The sequence below is a fragment of the Aplysia californica genome, unplaced genomic scaffold (assembly GCF_000002075.1).
Source record: "Aplysia californica isolate F4 #8 unplaced genomic scaffold, AplCal3.0 scaffold00074, whole genome shotgun sequence".
Taxonomy (NCBI): domain Eukaryota; kingdom Metazoa; phylum Mollusca; class Gastropoda; order Aplysiida; family Aplysiidae; genus Aplysia; species Aplysia californica.
The window spans coordinates 241,321-242,246 of NW_004797344.1; the positions used below are offsets into that span (position 1 = coordinate 241,321).

At 46.3% G+C, this 926-nt stretch overlaps 1 protein-coding gene across 1 annotated transcript in view; it reads left to right on the plus strand.

Moving 5' to 3' along the window:
• The first annotated feature begins 498 nt into the window (after nt 1-498).
• The window catches only part of LOC101854703 (ficolin-1-like), a 5,873-nt gene continuing 5,445 nt past the window's right edge, over nt 499-926 (plus strand). The window contains exons 1-2 of the mRNA XM_005094038.3: nt 499-544; nt 861-907. Coding sequence (XP_005094095.1) covers nt 499-544; nt 861-907 — 93 coding nt within the window. The remainder of the gene's footprint in view (nt 545-860; nt 908-926) is intronic.

Genomic DNA, 926 nt, shown 5'->3' on the forward strand with positions numbered 1-926 from the left:
TGTCTTGTGTGTGTCTGTCTGTGTGTCTGTCTTGTGTGTGTCTGTCTTGTGTGTGTCTGTCTTGTGTGTGTCTGTCTGTGTGTGTGTCTTGTGTGTGTCTGTCTTGTGTGTGTGTCTTGTGTGTGTCTGTCTGTGTGTCTGTCTTGTGTGTGTCTGTCTTGTGTGTGTCTGTCTTGTGTGTGTCTGTCTGTGTGTGTGTCTGTGTGTCTGTCTTGTGTGTGTCTGTCTTGTGTGTCTGTCTTGTGTGTCTCTGTCTGTGTGTCTCTGTCTTGTGTGTCTCTGTCTGTGTGTCGGAGTCTCTCGCCTCTCTGTTTGCCTTCGTTTCACGCACACACACGCGCACGCGTATCAAGATCTACCAAATTATCTGTAAAAGGTGTCATAAATGAAACCTTGCCTCTTGTCGTGAAACAAATAGAGCCACTGGCTGTAACGAAGTGTGTGTCTACCAGTGTGTGTGTGTGTAACTGTCTAGCGGGGTGTGAGGATAATATACAGATGACTTGTGACTTGTCTTGTGGCGTGAAGACTGTCCATCCTAAGGGTTTGGAGGTGGGACTGTTTGGTCCTGCTTTTTCTGTCCCACTGTTTATGTCAGTCTTCTTTCCCTCAGTTGTGTTTTGTCTTATTTTCCCCCCTTTGTTTCTGTCTTCGTTCCCTTTCTGGTCTGTTTTGATTTTTTTTCCCCCTTCGCTAAACAAGCGCCGGCGTCTGGTGCAGCGGTAGCGCTTGGGTACCTCACGCAAGTGATCCAAGTTTGATTTGCCAAATCATAAGTGAGCGTTATTACACTGTGTGTGGCTCTTAACATAAACAAAAACAAGCAAATGGATAAAACGCCTAACTCTGCTCATCCACAGAATCGTGGACAAACGATGTCACAGTGCAACTGGCTTGCTCGAGTGGGGTAAGTTCCACTTTTTTTA